General features: G+C 44.0%; 1 protein-coding gene and 1 long non-coding RNA gene across 5 annotated transcripts in view; one reads left to right on the forward strand and one right to left on the reverse strand.

Moving 5' to 3' along the window:
• Window positions 1-20,513, reverse strand: part of LOC137331692 (uncharacterized) — a 52,470-nt gene extending 31,957 nt beyond the window's left edge. The window contains exons 1-2 of the long non-coding RNA XR_010965537.1: window positions 19,977-20,513; window positions 19,791-19,870 (exon numbers count right to left, since the gene is read on the reverse strand). This is a non-coding gene — a long non-coding RNA (uncharacterized lncRNA). The remainder of the gene's footprint in view (window positions 1-19,790; window positions 19,871-19,976) is intronic.
• The window catches only part of LOC137331691 (alpha-1,4-N-acetylglucosaminyltransferase-like), a 154,860-nt gene that overhangs the window by 115,724 nt on the left and 11,847 nt on the right, over window positions 1-27,289 (forward strand). For 2 of the 4 annotated variants that reach the window (XM_067995656.1, XM_067995657.1), the window contains 2 exons: window positions 19,755-20,176; window positions 24,111-24,559. In XM_067995656.1, coding sequence (XP_067851757.1) covers window positions 24,113-24,559 — 447 coding nt within the window. In that variant the 5' untranslated portion in view covers window positions 19,755-20,176; window positions 24,111-24,112. Of the gene's footprint in view, window positions 1-5,581; window positions 5,668-19,754; window positions 20,177-24,110; window positions 24,560-27,289 lie in introns of those variants that run through there. The other 2 variants (XM_067995658.1, XM_067995659.1) reach the window with 2 other exon arrangements.

Below are 27,289 nucleotides of genomic sequence, written 5' to 3' on the forward strand. Positions count from 1 at the left end.
GTGTGTCTGTCTCTATTTGTGTGTGTGTGTGTGTGCCTGTCTCTATTTGTGTGTGTGTGTGTGTGTGTGTCTGTCTCTATTTGTGTGTGTGTGTGTGTGTGTGTGTGTCTGTCTGCATGTGTTTTTCTCATAATTTCTGCTTCCCACCCAGAGGATTGAGAATGTGTTTTCTTTGTAACTGGAACAGAGAAAAACTGATATTTGGAATTCAAGAATAAGGAACAATAAAGAGAGCAGTAAAATGGTTTTGGCAATTCTTTCCCTTCACAACCCCCAAGGAGTTGGAGCATTCTTTATAGAATGGGCTTGAAGGATCAGCTGTCAGCGTCTCAAATTGTGCCATTCTGGATCAGATGGCAGATCCTTTCAGACTCTGTTGCCTTGGAATTAAAACTTGCTCTTGATTTTGACTGAGCTACGAGTAGAGTGTCATGAGCCATGTGGGTGAAATCAGTTAATGGATGCTTAATATATTCAGACAGTGTTCCCTCCCCACTATTTCGACACTGCACTAAAGTAGCAGGCAGAGGAAAGCTGTATCAACACATTAAATATTTATAGAATCTTACAGCACAGGCGGCCATTTGGCCCATCGTGCCTGTGCCAACTCTTTGAAATAGCTATCTAATTAGTCCCACTCCCCTGCTCTTTCCCCATATCTCTGCAAATTTTTCCTTTTCAAGTATTTATCCAATTCCCTTTTGAAAGTTATCACTGAATCTGCTTCCATCATTCAGGCAGTTCATTCCAGATCGTAACAACTCGCTGCATAAAAATAATTCTCCTCATCTCCCCTCTGGTTCTTTTGACAATTACCCGTAAATCTGTGTCCTCCAGTTATTGAAGCTTTTGCCAGTGGAAACAGTTTCTCCCTATTTACTCCATCAAAACCCTCATAATTTTGAAATGTGGCCATTCAGGCACCTCTCACAGACCCATGGCATTGAAGAACAGAATAACTTTTCATTCCATCAACATGGGGGTCATCAGCAAATGCATCTTAATGTTTGACACCCTGATAACAGGCACAGTGTGCTCTTTAGAATCATAGAATCATAGAAGTTACAACATGGAAACAGGCCCTTCGGCCCAACATGTCCATGTCGCCCAGTTTATACCACTAAGCTAGTCCCAATTGCCTGCACTTGGCCCATATCCCTCGATACCCATCTTACCCATGTAACTGTCCAAATGCTTTTTAAAAGACAAAATTGTACCCGCCTCTACTACTGCCTCTGGCAGCTCGTTCCAGACACTCACCACCCTTTGAGTGAAAAAATTGCCCCTCTGGACCCTTTTGTATCTCTCCCCTCTCACCTTAAATCTGTGCCCCCTCGTTATAGACTCCCCTACCTTTGGGAAAAGATTTTGACTATCGACCTTATCTATGCCCCTCATTATTTTATAGACTTCTATAAGATCACCCCTAAACCTCCTACTCTCCAGGGAAAAAAGTCCCAGTCTGTCTAACCTCTCCCTGTAAGTCAAACTATCAAGTCCCGGTAGCATCCTAGTAAATCTTTTCTGCACTCTTTCTAGTTTAATAATATCCTTTCTATAATAGGGTGACCAGAACTGTACGCAGTATTCCAAGTGTGGCCTCACCAATGCCCTGTACAACTTCAACAAGACATCCCAACTCCTGCATTCAATGTTCTGACCAATGAAACCAAGCATGCTGAATGCCTTCTTCACCACCCTATCCACCTGTGACTCCACTTTCAAGGAGCTATGAACCTGTACTCCTAGATCTCTTTGTTCTATAACTCTCCCCAACGCCCTACCATTAACGGAGTAGGTCCTGGCCCGATTCGATCTACCAAAATGCATCACCTCACATTTATCTAAATTAAACTCCATCTGCCATTCATCGGCCCACTGGCCCAATTTATCAAGATCCCGTTGCAATCCTAGATAACCTTCTTCACTGTCCACAATGCCACCAATCTTGGTGTCATCTGCAAACTTACTAACCATGCCTCCTAAATTCTCATCCAAATCATTAATATAAATAACAAATAACAGCGGACCCAGCACCGATCCCTGAGGCACACCGCTGGACACAGGCCTCCAGTTTGAAAAACAACCCTCGACAACCACCCTCTGTCTTCTGTCGTCAAGCCAATTTTGTATCCAATTGGCTACCTCACCTTGGATCCCATGAGATTTAACCTTATGTAACAACCTACCATGCGGTACCTTGTCAAATGCTTTGCTAAAGTCCATGTAGACCACGTCTACTGCACAGCCCTCATCTATCTTCTTGGTTACCCCTTCAAAAAACTCAATCAAATTCGTGAGACATGATTTTCCTCTCACAAAACCATGCTGACTGTTCCTAATTAGTCCTTGCCTCTCCAAATGCCTGTAGATCCTGTCCCTCAGAATACCCTCTAACAACTTACCCACTACAGATGTCAGGCTCACTGGTCTGTAGTTCCCAGGCTTTTCCCTGCCGCCCTTCTTAAACAAAGGCACAACATTTGCTACCCTCCAATCTTCAGGCACCTCACCTGCAGCTGTCGATGATTCAAATATCTCTGCTAGGGGACCCGCAATTTCCTCCCTAACCTCCCATAACGTCCTGGGATACATTTCATCAGGTCCCGGAGATTTATCTACCTTGATGCGCGTTAAGACTTCCAGCACCTCCCTCTCTGTAATATGTACACTCCTCAAGACATCACTATTTATTTCCCCAAGTTCCCTAACCATGCCTCCTAAATTCTCATCCAAATCATTAATATAAATAACAAATAACAGCGGACCCAGCACCGATCCCTGAGGCACACCGCTGGACACAGGCATCCAGTTTGAAAATCATAGAATCATAGAATCATAGAAGTTTACAACATGGAAACAGGCCCTTCGGCCCAACATGTCCATGTCGCCCAGTTTATACCACTAAGCTAGTCCCAATTGCCTGCACTTGGCCCATATCCCTCTATACCCATCTTACCCATGTAACTGTCCAAATGCTTTTTAAAAGACAAAATTGTACCCGCCTCTACTACTGCCTCTGGCAGCTCGTTCCAGACACTCACCACCCTTTGAGTGAAAAAATTGCCCCTCTGGACCCTTTTGTATCTCTCCCCTCTCACCTTAAATCTATGTCCCCTCGTTATAGACTCCCCTACCTTTGGGAAAAGATTTTGACTATCTACCTGATCTATGCCCCTCATTATTTTATAGACTTCTATAAGATCACCACGAAACCTCCTACTCTCCAGGGAAAACAGTCTCAGTCTATCCAACCTCTCCCTATAAGTCAAACCATCAAGTCCCGGTAGCATCCTAGTAAATCTTTTCTGCACTCTTTGTTGGGCAATTCACTGAGACAGACATTATTTAAAGGAGGAGGGACTATGGATGGTTGGCTGTGCAGGGAGGGCCTTCGCTGAGGGCCCTTGAGACAACCACCAACAAACAGAATGCCTTTATAATGAAGCACGGACTTCCACCAGGACTCTCGGGGAGCATGCATTTGGCCTACTAGGGCAGGTTTCGACATTCAGGTAGATCAGGGGGTGTCCTCAAGTGCAGAGCAATCAAACTATAGCAGCCTGTTTCATAGGTGAGGTGAGAGTGACTGCCCTTGACATCAAGGCAGCATTTGACCGAGTGTGGCATCAAGGAGCCCTGGTAAAATTGAAGTCAATGGGAATCAGCGGGAGACTCTCCAGTGGCTGGAGTCATACCTAGCACAAAGGAAGATGATAGTGGTTGTTGGAGGCCAATCATCTCAGCCCCAGGGCATTGCTGCAGGAGTTCCTCAGGGCAGTGTCCTAGGCCCAACCATCTTCAGCTGCTTCATCAATGACCTTCCCTCCATCATAAGGTCAGAAATGGGGATGTTCGCTGATGATTGCACAGTGTTCAGTTCCATTCGCAACCCCTCAAGTAATGAAGCAGTCCGAGCCCGCATGCAGCAAGACCTGGACAACTTCCAGGCTTGGGCTCATAGGTGGCAAGTAACATTTGCGCCAGACAAGTGCCAGGCAATGACCATCTCCAACAAGAGAGAGTCCAACCACCTCCCCTTGACATTCAACGGCATTACCATCGCCGAATCCCCCACCATCAACATCCTGGGGGTCACCATTGACCAGAAACTTAACTGAACCAGCCATATAAATACAGTGGCTACAAGAGCTGGTCAGAGGCTGGGTATTCTGCGGCGAGTGATTCACCTCCTGACTCCCCAAAGCCTTTCCACCATCGACAAGGCACAAGTCAGGAGTGTGATGGAATACTCTCCACTTGCCTGGATGAGTGCAGCTCCAACAACACTCAAGAAGCTTGACACCATCCAGGACAAAGCAGCCTGCTTTGATTGGCACCCCATCCACCACCCTAAACATTCACTCCCTTCACCACCGGCGCACAGTGGCTGCAGTGTGTACCATCCACAGGATGCACTGCATCAACTCGCCAAGGCTTCTTCAACAGCACCTCCAAAACCCGCGACCTCTACCACCTAGAAGGACAAGAGCAGCAGGCACATGGGAACAACACCACCTGCACGTTTCCCTCCAAGTCACACACCATCCCAACTTGGAAATATATCGCCGTTCCTTCATCGTCACTGGGTCAAAATCTTGGAACTCCCTTCCTAACAGCACTGTGGGAGAACCTTCACCACAAGGACTGCAGCGGTTCAAGAAGGCGGCTCACCACCACCTTCTCAAGGGCAATTAGGGATGGGCAATAAATGCCGGCCTCGCCAGCGACCACCCTCATCCCATGAACAAATTAAAAAAAAGAATGGCCTCCTTCTGTGCTGCAACCATTCTATGATTCACTTTAGAGAGAAGTTACTGTGATTCAGTTTTGGGAGGAGTTATCCTGATTGACTTTAGAGAGGTGTTACTGTGATTCAATTTAGAGAGAAATTAGTGTGATTTATTTTAAAGAGTTATTGGGATTCACTTTAGAGAGGGGTAACTATGTTTCATTCAGTAAAGGAATTATTGTGATTCACCATTGAGATGTGTAATTGTGATTCACTTTCGAGAAGAATTATTGTGATTTACACTGGAGGACTTGCCCGTGGACAATTCATGGGCTTTTGCACTGCCTGTTCCTCTCATCAGGTCCTCAATCCATCAAGGACCTGTTCCCTGGGATTTTTTGGGAGGGGCAAGCAACTGGAGTCTCCTCTTAGCCAATCAGATTGAAGCATGTTAATAAGGCATGTAGGCACAGAACCAGGAAGTGTAAGTTGGAATATTAAATTCAATGTCAAATCAAGTGCACAATGTGAAATCAAGAGAGGGTAAGAAATATTGAGTTACAAGATTGAGATCAAAGGGACAGTAGGAAAAAGTGAAGTTGTTTTTTCTTAAATGTCCAACAACAATTAAAATATGAAGGAATGAGACTGAAACACTAGTAAAAACAAATTTTCAGAACCAATGAGGTTATTTAGCAGTCGTGAAAACTGTGCCATGCTATTAAAAGCTTGTTTGGCTTAAAAAACATGACGTTCCTTTATTTGGTGAGATGACTTCATTTGCATAAGGCATTAGAGGAACTGGTGAGTCAGGTGACAAGATTGCCTTCTCACAAAGCTTCTGGAGGGGCAGGGCACCTGGCAAAGTAATTTCCGTGTTCAACTGCATATATGTGGTCGCTGGAAGTTGCTGTCTGATTTGCACTGAAATAACGGTGAGTCCTGTTCGGCTTGTTGTTTCTTTTATCACAAAATCCAGGCCCACCATGACTCACTTTAGAGTTATCGTGATTCACGTTAGTGAGGAGTGACAGTGATTCACGTTAGTGAGGAGTTACCGTGATTCACTTTAGTGAGGAGTTACCGTGATTCACGTTAGTGATCAGTTACAGTGATTGACTTTAGTGAGGAGTTACAGTGATTGACTTTAGTGAGGAGTTACAGTGATTCACGTTAGTGAGGAGTTACAGTGATTCACTTTAGTGAGGAGTTACAGTGATTCACTTTAGTGAGGAGTTACAGTGATTCACTTTAGTGAGGAGTTACAGTGATTGACTTTAGTGAGGAGTTACAGTGATTCACTTTAGTGAGGAGTTACAGTGATTGACTTTAGTGAGGAGTTACAGTGATTGACTTTAGTGAGGAGTTACAGTGATTCACGTCAGTGAGGAGTTACAGTGATTGACTTTAGTGAGGAGTTACAGTGATTCACGTCAGTGAGGAGTTACAGTGATTGACTTTAGTGAGGAGTTACAGTGATTCACGTTAGTGAGGAGTTACTGTGATTGACTTTAGTGAGGAGTTACAGTGATTGACTTTAGTGAGGAGTTACAGTGATTGACTTTAGTGAGGAGTTACAGTGATTGACTTTAGTGAGGAGTTACAGTGATTCACGTCAGTGAGGAGTTACAGTGATTGACTTTAGTGAGGAGTTACAGTGATTCACTTTAGTGAGGAGTTACAGTGATTCACTTTAGTGATGAGTTACAGTGATTCACTTTAGTGAGGAGTTACAGTGATTCACTTTAGTGAGGAGTTACAGTGATTGACTTTAGTGAGGAGTTACAGTGATTGACTTTAGTGAGGAGTTACAGTGATTGACTTTAGTGAGGAGTTACAGTGATTCCCTTTAGTGAGGAGTTACAGTGATTGACTTTAGTGAGGAGTTACAGTGATTGACTTCAGTGAGGAGTTACAGTGATTGACTTTAGTGAGGAGTTACAGTGATTGACTTTAGTGAGGAGTTACAGTGATTGACTTCAGTGAGGAGTTACAGTGATTGACTTTAGTGAGGAGTTACAGTGATTGACTTTAGTGCGGAGTTACAGTGATTGACTTTAGTGAGGAGTTACAGTGATTGACTTTAGTGAGGAGTTACAGTGATTGACTTCAGTGAGGAGTTACAGTGATTGACTTTAGTGAGGAGTTACAGTGATTGACTTTAGTGAGGAGTTATCGTGATTCACTTTAGTGAGGAGTTACAATGATTCACTTTAGTGAGGAGTTACTGTGATTGACTTTAGTGAGGAGTTACAGTGATTCACTTTAGTGAGGAGTTACAGTGACTCACGTTAGTGAGGAGTTACAGTGATTGACTTTAGTGAGGAGTTACAGTGATTGACTTTAGTGAGGAGTTACAGTGATTCACGTTAGTGAGGAGTTACAGTGATTGACTTTAGTGAGGAGTTACAGTGATTCACTTTAGTGAGGAGTTACAGTGATTGACTTTAGTGAGGAGTTACAGTGATTGACTTTAGTGCGGAGTTACAGTGATTGACTTTAGTGAGGAGTTACAGTGATTGACTTTAGTGAGGAGTTACAGTGATTCACGTTAGTGAGGAGTTACAGTGATTGACTTTAGTGAGGAGTTACAGTGATTGACTTTAGTGAGGAGTTACAGTGATTGACTTTAGTGAGGAGTTACAGTGATTCACTTTAGTGAGGAGTTACAGTGATTGACTTTCGTGAGGAGTTACAGTGATTGACTTTAGTGAGGAGTTACAGTGATTCACTTTAGTGAGGAGTTACAGTGATTCACTTTAGTGAGGAGTTACAGTGACTCACGTTAGTGAGGAGTTACAGTGATTGACTTTAGTGAGGAGTTACAGTGATTGACTTTAGTGAGGAGTTACAGTGATTGACTTTAGTGAGGAGTTACAGTGATTGACTTTAGTGAGGAGTTACAGTGATTGACTTTAGTGAGGAGTTACAGTGATTGACTTTAGTGAGGAGTTACAGTGATTCACTTTAGTGAGGAGTTACAGTGATTCACTTTAGTGAGGAGTTACAGTGATTGACTTTAGTGAGGAGTTACAGTGATTGACTTTAGTGAGGAGTTACAGTGATTCACTTTAGTGAGGAGTTACAGTGATTCACTTTAGTGAGGAGTTACAGTGATTGACTTTAGTGAGGAGTTACAGTGATTGACTTTAGTGAGGAGTTACAGTGATTGACTTTAGTGAGGAGTTACAGTGATTGACTTTAGTGAGGAGTTACAGTGATTGACTTTAGTGAGGAGTTACAGTGATTCACTTTAGTGAGGAGTTACAGTGATTCACTTTAGTGAGGAGTTACAGTGATTGACTTTAGTGAGGAGTTACAGTGACTCACGTTAGTGAGGAGTTACAGTGATTCACTTTAGTGAGGAGTTACAGTGATTCACTTTAGTGAGGAGTTACAGTGATTCACTTTAGTGAGGAGTTACAGTGATTGACTTTAGTGAGGAGTTACAGTGATTCCCTTTAGTGAGGAGTTACAGTGATTGACTTTAGTGAGGAGTTATCGTGATTCACTTTAGTGAGGAGTTACAGTGATTGACTTTAGTGAGGAGTTACAGTGATTGACTTTAGTGAGGAGTTACAGTGATTGACTTTAGTGAGGAGTTACAGTGATTGACTTTAGTGAGGAGTTACAGTGATTCACGTTAGTGAGGAGTTACAGTGATTGACTTTAGTGAGGAGTTACAGTGATTCACTTTAGTGAGGAGTTACAGTGATTGACTTCAGTGAGGAGTTACAGTGATTCCCTTTAGTGAGGAGTTACAGTGATTGACTTTAGTGAGGAGTTACAGTGATTGACTTTAGTGAGGAGTTACAGTGATTGACTTTAGTGAGGAGTTACAGTGATTCCCTTTAGTGAGGAGTTACAGTGATTGACTTTAGTGAGGAGTTACAGTGATTGACTTTAGTGAGGAGTTACAGTGATTGACTTTAGTGAGGAGTTACAGTGATTCCCTTTCGTGAGGAGTTACAGTGATTGACTTTCGTGAGGAGTTACAGTGATTGACTTTAGTGAGGAGTTACAGTGATTCCCTTTAGTGAGGAGTTACAGTGATTGACTTTAGTGAGGAGTTACAGTGATTGACTTTAGTGAGGAGTTACAGTGATTGACTTTAGTGAGGAGTTACAGTGATTCACTTTAGTGAGGAGTTACAGTGATTCCCTTTAGTGAGGAGTTACAGTGATTGACTTTAGTGAGGAGTTACAGTGATTCCCTTTCGTGAGGAGTTACAGTGATTGACTTTCGTGAGGAGTTACAGTGATTGACTTTAGTGAGGAGTTACAGTGATTCCCTTTAGTGAGGAGTTACAGTGATTGACTTTAGTGAGGAGTTACAGTGATTGACTTTAGTGAGGAGTTACAGTGATTGACTTTAGTGAGGAGATACAGTGATTCCCTTTAGTGAGGAGTTACAGTGATTGACTTTAGTGAGGAGTTACAGTGATTCCCTTTCGTGAGGAGTTACAGTGATTGACTTTCGTGAGGAGTTACAGTGATTGACTTTAGTGAGGAGTTACAGTGATTCCCTTTAGTGAGGAGTTACAGTGATTGACTTTAGTGAGGAGTTACAGTGATTGACTTTAGTGTGGAGTTACAGTGATTCCCTTTAGTGAGGAGTTACAGTGATTGACTTTAGTGAGGAGTTACAGTGATTCCCTTTAGTGAGGAGTTACAGTGATTGACTTTCGTGAGGAGTTACAGTGATTGACTTTAGTGAGGAGTTACAGTGATTTCCTTTAGTGAGGAGTTACAGTGATTCCCTTTAGTGAGGAGTTACAGTGATTGACTTTAGTGCGGAGTTACAGTGATTCCCTTTAGTGAGGAGTTACAGTGATTGACTTTAGTGCGGAGTTACAGTGATTGACTTTAGTGAGGAGTTACAGTGATTGACTTTAGTGAGGAGTTACAGTGATTGACTTTAGTGAGGAGTTACAGTGATTGACTTTAGTGAGGAGTTACAGTGATTCACTTTAGTGAGGAGTTACAGTGATTGACTTTAGTGAGGAGTTACAGTGATTGACTTTAGTGAGGAGTTACAGTGATTGACTTTAGTGAGGAGTTACAGTGATTGACTTTAGTGAGGAGTTACAGTGATTCACTTTAGTGAGGAGTTACAGTGATTGACTTTAGTGAGGAGTTACAGTGATTGACTTTAGTGAGGAGTTACAGTGATTCCCTTTAGTGAGGAGTTACAGTGATTGACTTTAGTGAGGAGTTACAGTGATTCCCTTTAGTGAGGAGTTACAGTGATTCACTTTAGTGAGGAGTTACAGTGATTGACTTTAGTGAGGAGTTACAGTGATTGACTTTAGTGAGGAGTTACAGTGATTCCCTTTAGTGAGGAGTTACAGTGATTGACTTTAGTGAGGAGTTACAGTGATTGACTTTAGTGAGGAGTTACAGTGATTGACTTTAGTGAGGAGTTACAGCGATTCACTTTAGTGAGGAGTTACAGTGATTGACTTTAGTGAGGAGTTACAGTGATTGACTTTAGTGAGGAGTTACAGTGATTGACTTTAGTGAGGAGTTACAGTGATTCACTTTAGTGAGGAGTTACAGTGATTCACTTTAGTGAGGAGTTACAGTGATTGACTTTAGTGAGGAGTTACAGTGATTCCCTTTAGTGAGGAGTTACAGTGATTGACTTTAGTGAGGAGTTACAGTGATTGACTTTAGTGAGGAGTTACAGTGATTGACTTTAGTGAGGAGTTACAGTGATTCACTTTAGTGAGGAGTTACAGTGATTCCCTTTCGTGAGGAGTTACAGTGATTGACTTTAGTGAGGAGTTACAGTGATTCCCTTTCGTGAGGAGTTACAGTGATTGACTTTCGTGAGGAGTTACAGTGATTGACTTTAGTGAGGAGTTACAGTGATTCCCTTTAGTGAGGAGTTACAGTGATTGACTTTTGTGAGGAGTTACAGTGATTGACTTTAGTGAGGAGTTACAGTGATTGACTTTAGTGAGGAGTTACAGTGATTCCCTTTAGTGAGGAGTTACAGTGATTGACTTTAGTGAGGAGTTACAGTGATTCCCTTTCGTGAGGAGTTACAGTGATTGACTTTCGTGAGGAGTTACAGTGATTGACTTTAGTGAGGAGTTACAGTGATTCCCTTTAGTGAGGAGTTACAGTGATTGACTTTAGTGAGGAGTTACAGTGATTGACTTTAGTGTGGAGTTACAGTGATTCCCTTTAGTGAGGAGTTACAGTGATTGACTTTAGTGAGGAGTTACAGTGATTCCCTTTAGTGAGGAGTTACAGTGATTGACTTTCGTGAGGAGTTACAGTGATTGACTTTAGTGAGGAGTTACAGTGATTCCCTTTAGTGAGGAGTTACAGTGATTCCCTTTAGTGAGGAGTTACAGTGATTGACTTTAGTGCGGAGTTACAGTGATTCCCTTTAGTGAGGAGTTACAGTGATTGACTTTAGTGCGGAGTTACAGTGATTGACTTTAGTGAGGAGTTACAGTGATTGACTTTAGTGAGGAGTTACAGTGATTGACTTTAGTGAGGAGTTACAGTGATTGACTTTAGTGAGGAGTTACAGTGATTCACTTTAGTGAGGAGTTACAGTGATTGACTTTAGTGAGGAGTTACAGTGATTGACTTTAGTGAGGAGTTACAGTGATTGACTTTAGTGAGGAGTTACAGTGATTGACTTTAGTGAGGAGTTACAGTGATTCACTTTAGTGAGGAGTTACAGTGATTGACTTTAGTGAGGAGTTACAGTGATTGACTTTAGTGAGGAGTTACAGTGATTCCCTTTAGTGAGGAGTTACAGTGATTGACTTTAGTGAGGAGTTACAGTGATTCCCTTTAGTGAGGAGTTACAGTGATTCACTTTAGTGAGGAGTTACAGTGATTGACTTTAGTGAGGAGTTACAGTGATTGACTTTAGTGAGGAGTTACAGTGATTCCCTTTAGTGAGGAGTTACAGTGATTGACTTTAGTGAGGAGTTACAGTGATTGACTTTAGTGAGGAGTTACAGTGATTGACTTTAGTGAGGAGTTACAGCGATTCACTTTAGTGAGGAGTTACAGTGATTGACTTTAGTGAGGAGTTACAGTGATTGACTTTAGTGAGGAGTTACAGTGATTGACTTTAGTGAGGAGTTACAGTGATTGACTTTAGTGAGGAGTTACAGTGATTCACTTTAGTGAGGAGTTACAGTGATTCACTTTAGTGAGGAGTTACAGTGATTGACTTTAGTGAGGAGTTACAGTGATTCACTTTAGTGAGGAGTTACAGTGATTGACTTTAGTGAGGAGTTACTGTGATTGACATTAGTGAGGAGTTACAGTGATTGACTTTAGTGAGGAGTTACAGTGATTGACTTTGGTGAGGAGTTACAGTGATTGACTTTAGTGAGGAGTTACAGTGATTCCCTTTAGTGAGGAGTTACAGTGATTCACTTTAGTGAGGAGTTACAGTGATTGACTTTAGTGAGGAGTTACAGTGATTGACTTTAGTGAGGAGTTACAGTGATTGACTTTAGTGAGGAGTTACAGTGATTGACTTTAGTGAGGAGTTACAGTGATTAACTTTAGTGAGGAGTTACAGTGATTCACTTTAGTGAGGAGTTACAGTGATTGACTTTAGTGAGGAGTTACAGTGATTGACTTTAGTGAGGAGTTACAGTGATTGACTTTAGTGAGGAGTTACAGTGATTGACTTTAGTGAGGAGTTACAGTGATTGATTTTAGTGAGGAGTTGCAGTGATTGACTTTAGTGAGGAGTTACTGTGATTCACTTTAGTGAGGAGTTACAGTGATTGACTTTCGTGAGGAGTTACAGTGATTGACTTTAGTGAGGAGTTACAGTGATTGACTTTAGTGAGGAGTTACAGTGATTGACTTTAGTGAGGAGTTACAGTGATTGACTTTAGTGAGGAGTTACAGTGATTGACTTCAGTGAGGAGTTACAGTGATTCACTTTAGTGAAGAGTTACAGTGATTGACTTTCGTGAGGAGTTACAGTGATTCACTTTAGTGAGGAGTTACAGTGATTCACTTTAGTGAGGAGTTACAGTGATTGACTTTCGTGAGGAGTTACAGTGATTGACTTTAGTGAGGAGTTACAGTGATTGACTTTAGTGAGGAGTTACAGTGATTCACGTTAGTGAGGAGTTACAGTGATTGACTTTAGTGAGGAGTTACAGTGATTGACTTTAGTGAGGAGTTACAGTGATTCACTTTAGTGAGGAGTTACAGTGATTCACGTTAGTGAGGAGTTACAGTGATTGACTTTAGTGAGGAGTTACAGTGATTGACTTTAGTGAGGAGTTACAGTGATTGACTTTAGTGAGGAGTTACAGTGATTGACTTTAGTGAGGAGTTACAGTGATTGACTTTAGTGAGGAGTTATCGTGATTCACTTTAGTGAGGAGTTACAGTGATTCACTTTAGTGAGGAGTTACAGTGATTCACTTTAGTGAGGAGTTACAGTGATTCACTTTAGTGAGGAGTTATCGTGATTCACTTTAGTGAGGAGTTACAGTGATTGACTTTAGTGAGGAGTTACAGTGATTGACTTTAGTGAGGAGTTACAGTGATTGACTTTAGTGAGGAGTTACAGTGATTGACTTTAGTGAGGAGTTACAGTGATTCACTTTAGTGAGGAGTTATCGTGATTCACTTTAGTGAGGAGTTACAGTGATTGACTTTAGTGAGGAGTTACAGTGATTCACTTTAGTGAGGAGTTACCGTGATTCACTTTAGTGAGGAGTTACAGTGATTCACGTTAGTGAGGAGTTACAGTGATTGACTTTAGTGAGGAGTTACAGTGATTGACTTTAGTGAGGAGTTACAGTGATTCACTTTAGTGAGGAGTTACAGTGATTCACGTTAGTGAGGAGTTACAGTGATTGACTTTAGTGAGGAGTTACAGTGATTGACTTTAGTGAGGAGTTACAGTGATTGACTTTAGTGAGGAGTTATCGTGATTCACTTTAGTGAGGAGTTACAGTGATTGACTTTAGTGAGGAGTTACAGTGATTGACTTTAGTGAGGAGTTACAGTGATTGACTTTAGTGAGGAGTTATCGTGATTCACTTTAGTGAGGAGTTACAGTGATTGACTTTAGTGAGGAGTTACAGTGATTCACTTTAGTGAGGAGTTACAGTGATTGACTTTAGTGAGGAGTTACAGTGATTGACTTTAGTGAGGAGTTACAGTGATTCACTTTAGTGAGGAGTTACAGTGATTGACTTTAGTGAGGAGTTACAGTGATTGACTTTAGTGAGGAGTTACAGTGATTGACTTTAGTGAGGAGTTACAGTGATTGACTTTAGTGAGGAGTTACAGTGATTGACTTTAGTGAGGAGTTATCGTGATTCACTTTAGTGAGGAGTTACAGTGATTGACTTTAGTGAGGAGTTACAGTGATTGACTTTAGTGAGGAGTTACAGTGATTGACTTTAGTGAGGAGTTATCGTGATTCACTTTAGTGAGGAGTTACTGTGATTGACTTTAGTGAGGAGTTACAGTGATTCACTTTAGTGAGGAGTTACAGTGATTGACTTTAGTGAGGAGTTACAGTGATTGACTTTAGTGAGGAGTTACAGTGATTGACTTTAGTGAGGAGTTACAGTGATTGACTTTAGTGAGGAGTTACAGTGATTGACTTTAGTGAGGAGTTACATTGATTCACTTTAGTGAGGAGTTACCGTGACTCACGTTAGTGAGGAGTTACAGTGATTCACGTTAGTGAGGAGTTACCGTGACTCACGTTAGTGAGGAGTTACATTGATTCACTTTAGTGAGGAGTTACCGTGACTCACGTTAGTGAGGAGTTACAGTGATTCACTTTAGTGAGGAGTTACCGTGACTCACGTTAGTGAGGAGTTACAGTGATTCACTTTAGTGAGGAGTTACCGTGATTCACGTTATTGAGGAGTTACTGTGCATGATTTTAGTTCCCATGATCGGTTGGGTTGGGCGTGGGGGCAGAGGAAATCGATTTTTTGGGAGCGGTCCGAATCCCTGCCTCCAATCCGCCCATTTTTGTGTTTTCCCCAGGCAGATCTGTGTGCATGTGCATAGCAGTCACCTGGAAGTCCTGCCCCTACTTTAGTCCAGCAGGCCGATACTTGAAGGGGCAATGTACCTCATCGCGATACTTAAGGTACTTTATATTTTGTCTATTGGACGCTTAGTGATTTTTACCTTACCTGTTCGGGTTTCCCATCGCTTCTGATTCACGTCAGGTGAAAGCAGGGGGGAAGGGTCGGATCCATGAGGTGAGGGCTTTTATTGCACTGTTTGTGGGCCCGGAGGAGCAGGAGTGCTTCATTCAGGCCCAACAAGCCCACCTGGCCGATAGGATCCCTGCAATTGGCCAACACCGCCAAACCCCGATGTCTGACCCCCCCAACCCTCGATGCCCCCTCTCCGATGTCTGAGCCCCAATTTTCCCTCTCTGATGTCCACCAACTCTCTGATGTCCACCAACTCTCTGATGTCCACCAACTCTCTGATGTCCACCAACTCTCTGATGTCCACCAACTCTCTGATGTCCACCAACTCTCTGATGTCCACCAACTCTCTGATGTCCACCAACTCTCTGATCTCCACCAACTCTCTGATCTCCACCAACTCTCTGATGTCCACCAACTCTCTGATGTCCACCAACTCTCTGATGTCCACCAACTCTCTGATCTCCACCAACTCTCTGATCTCCACCAACTCTCTGATCTCCACCAACTCTCTGATCTCCACCAACTCTCTGATCTCCACCAACTCTCTGATCTCCACCAACTCTCTGATCTCCACTCTCCGATCTCCAACTCCTGATATCCCCTCTCCAATCTCCAACTCTCGATGTCCAACTCCCCCATGCCTGAGCCCCTGATTACTCCCCAATGACCTCCAACCCCTCCCCCGATATTGTCCACGTTCCACCACCTCCCCAACCCTCCGATTTTTTCCAAGCCCCATGAGCTCTCTCTCTCTTTCTCCTGCCCCCCTCTCTGATTTGCAGTTCATAGGATCATAGAAAGGTTACAGCATGGAAGGAGGAAATCGGCCCATCGAGTCTGTGCAGGCTCTATGCAAGAGCAATCCAGCTGGTCCCACTCCCCCACCCTATCCCTGTAGCCCTGCAATTTTTTTCCTTTCAAGTACTTATTCCGTTCCCTTTTGAAGGCCATGATTGAATCTGCCTCCACCACCCCCTCTGGCAGCGCATTCCAGATCCTAACCACTCGCTGTGTAAAAAAGTTTTTCCTCATGTCACCTTTGATTCTTTTGCCAATCACCTTAAATCAATGTCCTCTGGTTCTTGACCTTTCCACCAATGGGAACAGTTTCTCTCTATCTGCTCTGTCCAGACACTTCATGATTTTGAATACCTCGATTAAATCTCCTCACAACCGTCTCTGTTCCAAGGAGAACAATCCCAGCTTCTCCAGTCTATCCACGTAACTGAAGTCCCTCATCCCTGGAATCATTCTAGTAAATCTCTTCTGCACCCTCTCTCAGGCCTTCACGTCCTTCCTAAAGTGCGGTGCCCAGAACTGGACACAATACAATACTTCAGCTGAGGCTGAACCAGTGTTTTATAAAGATTCATCATGACTTCCATACTTTTGTACTCTATGCCTCTATTTATAAAGCCCAGGACCCCATATACTTTTTTAAACCGCTTTCTCAACCTGCCCTGCCATCTTCAATGATTTGTGCACGTATACCCCCAGGTCTCTCTGTTTCTGTATCCTTTTTAGAATTGTGCCCTCTAGTTTATATTGCCTCTCCTCATTCTTCCTACAGAAATGTATCACTTTGCACGTGTCCGCCCATGCCACCAGCCTGTCTATATCCTCTTGAAATCTATCACTATCCTCCTCGCTGTTTACTACCGTTCCAAGTTTTGTGTCATCTGCAAATTTTGAAATTGTGCCCTGTACACCCAAGTCCAAGTCATTAATAAATATCAAGAAAAGCAGTGGTCCCAGCACCAACCCCTGGGGAACACCACTGAACACCTCCCTCCAGTCCAAAAAACAAGCATTCACCACTACTCTCTGTCCATGCTGCTACTGCCCCCTTTATTCCATGGGCCACAATTTTGCTGATAAGCCTACAATGTGGCACTTTATCAAATGCCTTTTGAAAGTCCATATACACTTTACTTCTATATCCTCTATACTTGATGGTTTGACTTATAGGGAGAGGTTGGATAGACTGGGACTTTTTTCCCTGGAGAGTAGGAGGTTAAGGGGTGATCTTATAGAAGTCTATAAAATAATGAGGGGCATAGATAAGGTAGATAGTCAAAATCTTTTCCCAAAGGTAGGGGAGTCTATAACGAGGGGACATAGATTTAAGGTGAGAGGGGAGAGATACAAAAGGGTCCAGAGGGGCAATTTTTTCACTCAAAGGGTGGTGAGTGTCTGGAACGAGCTGCCAGAGGCAGTAGTAGAGGCGGGTACAATTTTGTCTTTTAAAAAGCATTTGGACAGTTACATGGGTAAGATGGGTATAGAGGGATATGGGCCAAGTGCAGGCAATTGGGACTAGCTTAGTGGTATAAACTGGGCGACATGGACATGTTGGGCCGAAGGGCCTGTTTCCATGTTGTAAACTTCTATGACTCTATGACACCACATCAGCTGCATTGCCCTCATCTACCCTCTCTGTTACCTCATCAAAAATCTCTGATCAGGTTAATTAAACACGATTTGCCTTTAACAAATCCTTGCTGGCTTTCCCAGGCAGATTTGTCTGAGTGTGCAGCAGTTACCAGGAAGTCCCGCCCCCACTTAGGTCTGGCGGGCCGATACTCAAAGGGGCAACCTGATACTTAAGTAACTTTATATTTTGTGTACTGGACGCTTAAAATGATTTTAACCTTATCTGTTCGGGTTTCCCAACGCTTCTGATTCATGCCAGGCTAAAGCAGGCAGGAAGGGCCGGATCCATAAGGTGAGGGCCTTTATTGCACTTCTTGTGGGCGTGGAGGAGCAGCAGTGCTTCATCCAGGCTCAACAAGCTCACCTGGTGTGATCGGTCCCCTCGATCGGCCGACTCCCAATGTCTGAGCCCCGATGTCCGAGCCCCGATGACCCCTCGCCGATGTCCGAGCCCCGATGACCCCTCGCCGATGTCCGAGCCCCGATGACCCCTCGCCGATGTCCGAGCCCCGATGACCCCTCGCCGATGTCCGAGCCCCGATGACCCCTCGCCGATGTCCCCTCTCCATTGTCCAATTCCCAGTGCGATGTCCAACTCTCCGATGTTCAACTACCAAAGTTCCCTCTCCGATCTCCAACTCTCGATGTCCAACTCCCCCATGCCTGAGTCCCTGATGATCCCCCAATGACCGCCGACCCCACCCCCCGTGTCATCCACGTACCCTCACCTCCCCCCACTCTGATTTTTCCCAAGCCCCATGAGCTCGCTCTCTCTTTCTCCCACCCCCTCTCTGATTTGCATTTCCTGTCGATCTGGCTGGCTGGCACGTGGGAAACCCGGAAGCCACATTAAGGGTCTCCAATTAAGTCGCGATCGTGTGGAGAAAGGTAAGCTTGTTTTCCCCCGGGTTTCCCAAGCACCCATTGACCCCCTGCTGAGATTCTGTTGCCATGATAAAATCATGCCCATTGTGATTCACTTTAGACAGGAGTTACTCCAGAGGTAACGGTGCAGGAGTGGGAAGAGAAGCCATTGCAGGTGATTCTCTGGCTATGACTGGATAGATAAGAATAGAACCAGGCGAGCGCAGTCGCACCCAGCTGGGCGATGGAGGTGTGGCAGTGGAGGAGGATGGTGGATAGGAGTTATTGTACTTTGCTTTATACACTGAAACGGCCCTAATCGAAGTCACAAATGACATCCTGTGTGACAGTGATGGCAAACTATCCCTCCTCATCTTTCTCGAACTGTCTGCTGCCTTTGACACAGTTGACCACACCATCCTCCTCCAATGCCTCTCCTTCGTCGTCCAACTGGGTGGGACTGCGCTCGCCTGGTTCCATTCTTATCTATCCAATCATAGCCAGAGAATCACCTGCAATGGCTTCTCATTCCGCTCCCGCATCGTTACCTCTGGAATCCCGTAAGGATCTATCCCCAGCCCCCTCTTATTTCTCAATCACCTGCTGCCCCTCGGCGACATTATCCGAAAACACAACGTCAGATTCCACATGTACGCTGACGACACCCGGCTCTACCTCACAACCACCTCTCTCATCCCCTCCACTGTCCCTGATTTCTCACATTGCTTGTCTGACATCCAGTACTGGATGAGCAAAAATATAGTCCAACTAAATATTGGGAAGACCAAAGCTGTTGTCTTTGTCTCCCACCGCAAACTCCGCTCCCTCGTCACCGACTCCATCCCTCTCTCTGGCCACTGTCTGAGGCTGGACCAGACCGTTCACAACCTTGGCGTCCTATTTGATCCTGAGATTCAGATGAGCTTCTGACCCCATATCCGCCCCATCACCAAGATAACCTACTTCCACCTCCATAACATCTGCTGCTGAAACCCCCATCCATGCCTTTGTTACCTCCAGACTGCACTATTCCAATGGTCTCCTGGCCGGCCTCCCTTCCTCCACCCTCCATAAACTTGAGCTCATTCAAAACTCTGCTGCCCGTATCCTAACTCGCACCAAGTCCTGTTCTCCCATCACCCCTGTACTCGCTGACCTGCATTGGTTCCCGGTCGGGGAAGGCCTTGATTTTAAAATTCTCATCCTTGTTTTCAAATCCCACCATGGCCTCGCCTCTCCATATCTCTGTAATCTCCTCCAGCCCTACAACCCTCCGAGATCTCTGCACTCCTCCAATTATTGCCTCTTGCACATCCCCAATTTTAATCGCTCCACCATTGGCGGCCGTGACTTCAGCTACCTCCGCCCTCAGCTCTGGAATTCCCTCCCTAAACCTCTGCCTCTCTACCCCTCTCTCCTCCTTTAAGACACTTCTTAAAACCTACCTCTTTGACCAAGCTTTTTTTAAATGTCCAACAACAATTGAAATGTTACGAATGAGACTGAACACTTGTAAAATTGAATTTTCAGAGCCCGTGAGGTTGTTTGACAGCCATGAAAACTCACCAAAAGCAAAATACTGCGGATGCTGGAAATCTGAATTAAAAACAGAAAATGCTGGAAATGCTCAGCAAGTGAGGCGGCATCTGTAGAGAAAGAAACAGAGTTAACGTTTCAGGTCGAAGACCCTTCGTCAGAACTGAAAACTCACCACGCTATTAAAAGCTTTCTTGGCTTAAAAAAATGACGTACCTTTATCTGGCGAGATTACTTCGATCCTTCAGGCAGTAGAGGAATTTTGCCCTGTTGTATTCATTTGAACGCTGAGTCAGGTGACAAGATTGCCTTCCCACAAAGCTTCTGGAGGAGCAGGGCATCTGGCAAAGTAATTTCCGTGTTTAACTGCATATGTGGTCGCTGGAAGTTGCTGTCTGATTTGCACTGAAATAACGGTGAGTCCTGTTCGGCTTGTTGTTTCTTTTATCGCAAAATCCAGGCCCACCGAGACTCACTTTAGTGAGGAGTTACCGTGACTCACTTTAGTGAGGAGTTACCGTGACTCACTTTAGTGAGGAGTTACCGTGATTCACTTTAGTGAGGAGTTACCGTGATTCACTTTATTTCTGCGAATCTCACCTTCTAATTGACCCGTCCAATACATTCGCCACATGTGGTTAATTAGGAATCCAGATGTGACTAATTGCATTTTTGATTAGTAAACAATCAGTGAGCAGTAGACCCCGTCGTTGGGCATGTGATCTCAATACTCATATCCGCACGGTGTAGGCATGTGAACTTTAACCTTTTTCTGCGTTTGCTGTTAAAATGGTGAGATGAAAAGTAGAGTGTGTGAGTGTTTTTTCATTGTTGTGAATGATTTACTTCCTTGGTTACTGAATGCTGCTAGATGTTTGTTAATTAAGTATGCACATGTGAAGTATATTTACCTGCATTGTGTGAGTGTGTCTAAGGTGTTTTCCAATAAAATTATTGCATCTGGCTAAAACAGTGATGCTGTGACTAGTTAGCGATTTCTATTTGACAATACTGACTTAAAGTGTCGAGTTACAGGATCACTCATAATTGTCTTTTCAGAATGCTTTCTAACCCTAGCATTGCTTAGCTGTACCCAGTGGTTAATCAGCCGTGGATTAACAGCAACAAAAGATTTATTACTGCAATCATGACCTTTTCAAACAGGTTCAATTTCAACCCTCTGTTCCAGATAAAGGCCCACCACACCTGTCCCACATTACCCTGGCACTGAAGCAGGCTATCAGCTAGTTGTTAATACAGAAGCAGAAAGATTTACGGCACAGAAGGAGGCCATTCTGCCCATCATGCCTGTGCTGGTCAAAATAGAGCTACCCAGCCTAATCCCAATTTCCAGCACTTGGTCCGTAGCCCTGTAGGTTACAGCACTTCAAGTGCACATCCAAGTACTTTTTAAATGAGTTGAGGGTTTCTGCCTCTACCACCCTTTCAGGCAGTGAGTTCCAGACCCCCACCACCCTCTGGGTGAAAATTTTTTTTCCTCAGCTTCCCTCTAATCCTTCTACCAATTACTATAAATCTATGCCCCCTGGTTATTGACCCCTCTGCTAAGGGAAATAGGTCCTCCCTATCCACTCTAGTCCCTCATAATTTTATACACCTCAATTAAATCTCCCCTCAGCCTCCTCTGTTCCAAGGAAAACAACCCCAGCCTATCCAATCTTTCCTCATAGCTAAAATTCTCCAGTCCTGGCAACATCCTCGTAAATCTCCTCTGTACCCTCTCTAGTGCAATCACATCTTTCCTGTAGTGTGGTGACCAGAACTGTACACAGTACTCAAGCTGTGGCCTTACTAGTGTTTTATACAGTTCTAGCATAACTTCCCTGCTCTTATATTCAATGCCTCGGCTAATAAAGAAATTATCCCGTATGCCTTCTTAACCACCTTATCTACCTGTCCTGTTACCTTCAGGGATCTGTGGACATGCACTCCAAGGTCCCTCACTTCCTCTACACCTCTCAGTATCCTCCCATTTATTGTGTGATTGCCTTGTTTGCCCTCCCCAAATGCATTACCTCACACTTCTCCAGATTGAATTCCATTTGCCACTTTTCTGCCCACCTGACCAGTCCATTGATATCTTCCTGCAGTCTACAGCTTTCCTCCTCACTATCAACCACACGGCCAATTTTTGTATCATCTGCAAACTTCTTAATCATGCCCCCTACATTTAAGTCTAAATCATTAATATACACCACAAAAAGCAACGGATCTAATACTGACCCCTGTGGAACTGCACTGGAAACAGCTTTCCAGACACAAAAACACCCGACCACCATTACCCTTTGCTTCCTGCCACTGAGCCAATTTTGGATCCAATTTGCCACTTTCCTTTGGATCCCATGGGCTTTTACTTTTTTGACCAGTCTGCCGTGTGGGACCTTGTCAAAAGCCTTGCTAAAATCCATGTAGACTACACCAAACGCACTACCCTCATCGACCCTCGTTGTTACCTCCTCAAAAAATTCAATCAAGTTAGTCAGACACAATCTTCCCTTAACAAATCCATGTTGATTGTCCTTGATTAATCTCTTGTCACAAACTCTGTCCAACCCACTGAGTCTCGCGAGGAAAGAGCCTGCTGCATTTCACCTTGCTAAATGAAACATGGGTGAAAGTGCAGAAGACCTACCGCATTCTTACAACCCATGAGATGAATGTGTTGCATTGTCTCTGTATCCCAACCTCAGCATGTAAGTGGAGAGGATGAAAGGAGATGTTAGACGCTGCATTTATTGATGATTATGTATTCTATCTGTTCCTCATAATAAGGTTTACGATCAGCACTGGATGCAGCCTGACAGACCTAGACTGTAATGTAAAGATATAAGATAAGTCAAGCATCAGAAAAGGCCATTTGGCCCATCAAAGTCCATTCCTCCAGACCCTAACTCTCCCATTATAGCATCTAGCTACATTTTGAACATCTTTAATGCTTTTCCATTGATGTAACAATATGCAACAAGGGGAGATGTCTCAGGAAATTTATCCTGGTATACAGGCTGAGCAATCACCCTTGATACCTGCCAGTGAGTTACCTAACTCGATAGAGATGCTAGTTGGAAAGAGGGCTACAATACTGTAAATGCTGATCCTCCATCCATTGGGAGTGCAGGATCGTTGAATGCACCTTACAACCTTTGACCTCCTCAATGATGCAACAAAGGTGCACAAAATTATAGAAATTATACAGAGCTACCAACAGATGAAGCCTCTCCATCACCAACAAGGCACAAGTCAGGAGTGTGATGGAATACTCTCCACTTGCCTGGATGAGTGCAGCTCCAACAACACTCAAGAAGCTCGATACCATCCAAGACAAAGCAGTCCCGCTTGATTGGCACCCCATCCACCACCCTAAACATTCACTCCCTTCACCACCGGTGCACCCTGGCTGCAGTGTGTACCATCCACAGGAAGCACTGCAGCAACTCGCCAAGGCTTCCCAGACAGCATCTCCCAAACCCGTGGCCTCCACCACCCAAAAGGACAAGGGTAGCATGTGCATGGGAACACCATCGCCTCCAAGTGCCCCTCCAATTCACACACCATCCCGACTTGGACATATATTGGCCGTTCCTTCAGTGTCGCTGGGTTAATATCCTGGAACTCCCTACCTAGCAGCATTGGGGGAGCACTTTCACAAGAAGACCCACCACTATCTTCTCACAGGCAACCTTGCCAGCAATGCCCATATCTCAAGAATGAATTAAGAAACAAGGTACCAGATCAACCATGGCACAAAGCATGCTCCATTTACCTGATTCAACAGGGAACAATTAACTCTTCATAAGGAAAACAAATTGGGCAAATTTAAATTTGTTTGCAGAGTTGCGATTTTTGTCACAGTAACATTGTGATCACGTGACATTGTGGTATGTCCCCGTATGATTTTCACCATTACAAATCAAAGGTATTACATGAAAATGTCGAGCCTTAACCGATCCAAGGACCCATAGCCCAGAACTCACTGTTGGCAGCATGAGCCAATGAATGCTGTTCCTCTGTGTGCTGTTTAACAGAGCTGTTAACCCATTTATTTTCAATGGGTTGATGCCCCCATTCAATGATGGATGGAGGAGTGCCATAGGAACGCATTAAGTCTTCATCTGTTGATGTTGCCTGCGGTCATTTTGACTCTTGCAGCTGTTGGCACCAGAGTTACTGCTTATTAACGTGACAAAATTCAGCTTTTGGTTCTTGGATCCTGAGATATTGAATCCTGGCATTTTAAATTTAGGGTCTTTGATGCCATGCTCCCCACAGTTGAATAGCTTGAGGTTTTTATCTTCATTTCATGAATCATTCCTTTATCTTTTTGTTTCACAGTAATGTTTGAAGAAGGATTTCCACTCAAAGCTATGAAGAGGCTTCAGAAAGGTTTCCTGGCTGCTCTTGTACTTGTAGTCGTCATTATCTATTTTCTCCATCGTACCTCCCTCTACTGTTATTTGCGGACCTGCTACACAAAAGAAAACTTCCCTTCAGATTTTGATTACTCAAGCCTAATGAAAGCTCCCGGAATTATGTTTGTGGAAACCACAGAAACCATGGAGCCTTCGGCACTCGCTGTCTGCTCGGTGGAGTCAGCTGCTCGGAGAAACCCGGACAAGCATGTTTATTACTTTATGAAGGGATTTAATGGAAACCTGTCGCATTATTCGCACTCTCGCTATGAAGCCATCCGTGTACTTTCATCATTGAAAAAAGTCATCATTGCCCCATTGAGACCAAAAACACTATTTCAGAATACCCCTCTGAGCGCCTGGTATCAACAGGTGAGGAAATATGAGCAGATCGAGCTATTGGTTACAATTAATAAGTGTTAGCCTTGGCTCAGTGGATAGCACACTCGCCTCTGAGTCAGAAGGTTGTGGGTTTGAGTTCCACTCCAGAGTTTTGTGCACATAACCTTGGCTGATACTCCCAGTGCAGTACTGAGGGAGTGCTGAACTGTCGGAGGTGTTGTCTTTCAGATGAGACATCAAACCGAGGCCATGTCTGCCCTCTTAGTTGAATGTTAAAGATCCCACAGCACTATTTCGAAGAAGAGCAGGGGAGTTCTCCCCGGTGTCCTGGTCAATATTTATCCCTCAACCAACATCACTAAAACAGATTATCTGGTCAGGACAACGGGAAGAACTCTCCTGCTCTTGTTCAAAATAGTGCCTTGGGATCCTTTACGTCCTCCTGAGAGGGCAGACGGGGCCTCGGTTTAACGTCTCACCTGAAAGACGGTGCCCCCGACAGTGCAGCACTCTCTCAGTACTGCGCTGGAGTGTCAGCCTGGATTATGTGCTCAAGTCTCGGGAGTTGCAGCATTCACCCATGTTGTCTCTCTCTCCAGGGTGTTCTGCAGGTCATGAGGAACCTCTTGCAATGTGTTGGCAGATGTGGGTAGTGGACACCTCCCACTTCTCCATCACCTCAAACATACGTGTGGAAACCGTCTCCACTGCCTGCACATCAGATCAATGCTCCCTAATCAAAGCTCTTTTGAAGACTGGTCTCTTGAGATTTTTGAAAGTGCAGAAAAGATTTACAAGAATGTTACCTGAATTGAGAGTATGCAACTATCAGAGGTACTGGCCAGAATCTTCCAATCGTTAGATACGGGGTTGGTGCCAGACGACTGGAGAATTGCAAATATTACACCCTAGTTCAAAAAAGGATAAACTCGGCAACTACAGGCCAGTCAGTTTAACCTCGGTGATGGGGAAACTTTTAGAAACGATAATCCGGGGCAAAATTAATATTCACTTGGACAAGTGTGGATTAATAAGGGAAAGGCAGCACGGATTTGTTAAAGGCAAATTGTGTTAAACTAACATGATTGAGATTTTGATGAGGTAACAGAGGGTTGATGCAGGCAATATGGTTGATTTGGTGTATATGGACTTCCAAAAGGCGTTTGATAAAGTGCTGCATAATAGGCTTGTCAGCAAAGTTGAAGCCCGTGGGATAAAAGGGGCATTAGCAGGATGGATACAAAATTGGCTAAGTGACAGGAAACAGAGAGTAGTGGTGAACGGTTGTTTTTCGGACTGGAGGAAGGTGTACAGTGGTGTTCCCCAGGGGTCGGTGCTGGGACCACTGCTTTTCTTGATATATATTAATGACTTGGATTTGGGTGTACAGGGCACAATTTCAAAGTTTGTGGATGACACAAAACTTGGAAGTGTAGTGAACAGTGAGGAGGATAGTGATAGACTGCAAGAGGACATAGACAGGCTGGTGGAATGGGCGGACACGTGGCAGATGAAATTTAATGCAGAAAAGTGCAAAGTGATACATTTTGGTAGGAAGAATGAGGAGAGGCAATTAAAACGAAAGGTGACAACTCTAAAAGAGGTACAGGAACAGAGAGATCTGGGGAATATGTGCACAGATCTTTGAAAGTGGCAGGGCAGGTTGAGAAAGTGGTTAAAAAAAGCATACGGGATCCTGGGCTTTATAAATAGAGGCATAGAGTACAAAATCAAGGGCGTTATGTTGAACCTTTATAAAACACTGGTTCGGCCACAACTGGAGTATTGTGTCCAGTTCTGGGCACCGCACTTTAGGAAAGACGTGAAGGCCTTAGAGAGGGTGCAGAAGAGATTTACTAGAATGATTCCAGGGATGAGGGACTTCAGTTACGTGGATAGACTGGAGAAGCTGGGATTGTTCTCCTTAGAGCAGAGAAAGTTGAGAGGAGATTGATAGAGGTATTCAAAATTATGAAGGGTCTAGACAGAGTAGATAGAGAGAAACTGTTCCCATTGGTGGAAAGGTCAAGAACCAGAGGACACAAATTTAAGGTGATTGGCAAAAGAACCAAAGGCGACATGAGGAAAAACTTTTTTACACAGTGAGTAGTTGTGATCTGAATGCACTGCCCGAGGGGGTGGTGGAGGCGTAGTCAATTGTGGTCTTCAAAAAAGAACTGGATAAGTACTTGAAGGGAAAAAAATTGCAGGGCTACAGGGAAAGGGTGGGGGAGTGGGACTAGCTGGATTGCTCTTGCATAGAGCTGGAACAGACTCGATGGGTCGAATGGCCTCCTTCCGTGCTGTAACCATTCTATGATTCTATGATCATGAAAGATTGAGCAGGCTGGGGCTGTTTTCTCGGGAAAGAGAAGACTCAGAATAACCGCTTTCTCAACCTGCCCTGCCACGTTCAACGATTTGTGCACATATACCCCCAGATCTCTCTGTTCCTGTATCCCTTTTAGAGTTGTGCCCTCTAGTTTATATTGCCTCTCCTCGTTATTTCTAGCAAAATGTATCACATCGCATTTTTCTGCGTTTAATTTCATCTGCCACGTGTCCCCGCATTCCATCAGCCTGTCTATATCCTCTTGAAGTCTATCACTATCCTCCTCATTGTTTAATACACTTCCAAGTTTTGTATCATCTGCAAATTTTGAAATTGTGCCCTGTACACCCAAGTTCAAGTCATTAATATATATCAAGAAAAGCAGTGGTCCCAGCACTGACCCCCGGGGAACACCTCTGTACACCTCC

The sequence above is a fragment of the Heptranchias perlo genome, chromosome 13, assembly GCF_035084215.1.
Source record: "Heptranchias perlo isolate sHepPer1 chromosome 13, sHepPer1.hap1, whole genome shotgun sequence".
NCBI lineage: Eukaryota > Metazoa > Chordata > Chondrichthyes > Hexanchiformes > Hexanchidae > Heptranchias > Heptranchias perlo.